This window comes from Bison bison, unplaced genomic scaffold (assembly GCF_000754665.1).
Source record: "Bison bison bison isolate TAMUID 2011002044 unplaced genomic scaffold, Bison_UMD1.0 scf7180017851016, whole genome shotgun sequence".
In the NCBI taxonomy this organism is placed as follows: Eukaryota; Metazoa; Chordata; class Mammalia; order Artiodactyla; family Bovidae; genus Bison; species Bison bison.
Genome location: NW_011481589.1, coordinates 305,660 through 307,074, shown reverse-complemented (window position 1 = coordinate 307,074; position 1,415 = coordinate 305,660). Strand labels below are relative to the sequence as shown.

Here is a 1,415-nt window from a genome sequence, read left to right as displayed (position 1 = left end):
ATCTGGTATGGTGAGGGCTGTGCCAGAGGAAAGCAGAGAGGCCAGCAGGTGCCAGGAGGAAGGACCTAAACATAATGCTAGATGCCAGGAAAGGCTTTCCAGTAACGCCACTTCAGTTGGCAAGTTTATCAGGCAGAAAAAGCAAGGAAAGAGGAGTTTTAAGTGGAGTAGGTAGAGCATGTGCTAATGCCTGGACACAGGAAAGACTTGAGGTCAGGTGACAGCGGTCAGTCCTTCCCTGCTTAGGTGAAGTCCTAGAGGGAAAGGGTTGCAGATGAAATAAAGGGCAGCAGTGGGGGGGTGGGGTTGGGGACTGAGGTGGAGGTGGGCCTAGGACATGACGTGAACCATAGGTTGTCAGGGACTCAGGGCCCAGGTGCAGAGGACTGGAAGGCTTTGCTGTGGTTCTTAAGTCTTTCTAGGGCTAAATAGTGGGAACCTTCCAAGTTGGAATTCAGGTCAGAAAACCCCATGAGACCATGAATTGGATCCTCCCATTTGGGAGACGCTCAGGAGTCGTCTGACGGACGTGCCCAAAGGATGTCTCAAGAGAAGAGCCTGTAAGCCGTGTTTTCTTCTGTCCTACAGTGAAAAGAGGATTAAATATGACCACTACTTGATCCCAAATGCCCTGCTGGAGCTGGCCCTGCTGTTTATGGAGCAAGGCAGAAATGAAGAGGCTGTCAAACTCTTGGAAACTGCCAAGTAAGGCTTGATTTGCCTTGGTCTGGCCTTTGTTCCCCATGAGCTCTGGGGAGGCAGAGGTGCCAGGCAGCAGTGTGAGAGGGTGCTGGCAAAGGCAGTGTAGGCAGCCCAGAGGCTGGGCCCGTGTCCCGGGGGAACCCAGTTCTCACCTGGTATAGGGAGGCTTCTTCCCTAATTTACCAAAGAGGAATTGAAATCCCAGACTCAATGACTGAGTTATCCAGGGTCACACTGCAAGCTTCAGGGCTGGTGTGAAGGTGCAGGTCTCCTGCCTTCTAGCCCATGGATCTTGAAATCATTCCTTCATACTGGGCCCCAAAGGACCAAGAGTGGTTCCAGAAGGCAAGATAACAGGTAATCCCTATTAAATTTAAGCCCAACTCTTTCTTTAAACAGAGATAGGGATCAGCCTTTAAAAACATTCCTTGGCTAGTGGGTTCCCACAGCTCAGACTAAGGGAAAAATCACAACCTGGAGCAGCTTCACATGTCTGATTCTCTGGTCTCTTCCAGGCAAAACTATAAGAATTATTCCATGGAGTCAAGGACACATTTTCGAATCCAGGCAGCCACACTCCAAGCCAAGTCTTCCCTAGAAAAGGGCAACAGATCTATGGTCTCATCAGTGTCCTTGTAGTTTTGTGCAGCAGTCCCAGGCTGGAAGACAGAATCAGCTGGACAGAGCTCCTGGAAACATTTCAAAAAGAACCC

The 1,415-nt window shown here is 50.2% G+C and overlaps 1 protein-coding gene across 1 annotated transcript in view; it reads left to right on the top strand.

Moving 5' to 3' along the window:
- TTC39A (tetratricopeptide repeat domain 39A) overlaps positions 1–1,415 on the top strand; it is a 31,348-nt gene extending 29,933 nt beyond the window's left edge. The window contains exons 16-17 of the mRNA XM_010849657.1: positions 589–705; positions 1,218–1,415. Coding sequence (XP_010847959.1) covers positions 589–705; positions 1,218–1,341 — 241 coding nt within the window. The 3' untranslated portion in view covers positions 1,342–1,415. The remainder of the gene's footprint in view (positions 1–588; positions 706–1,217) is intronic.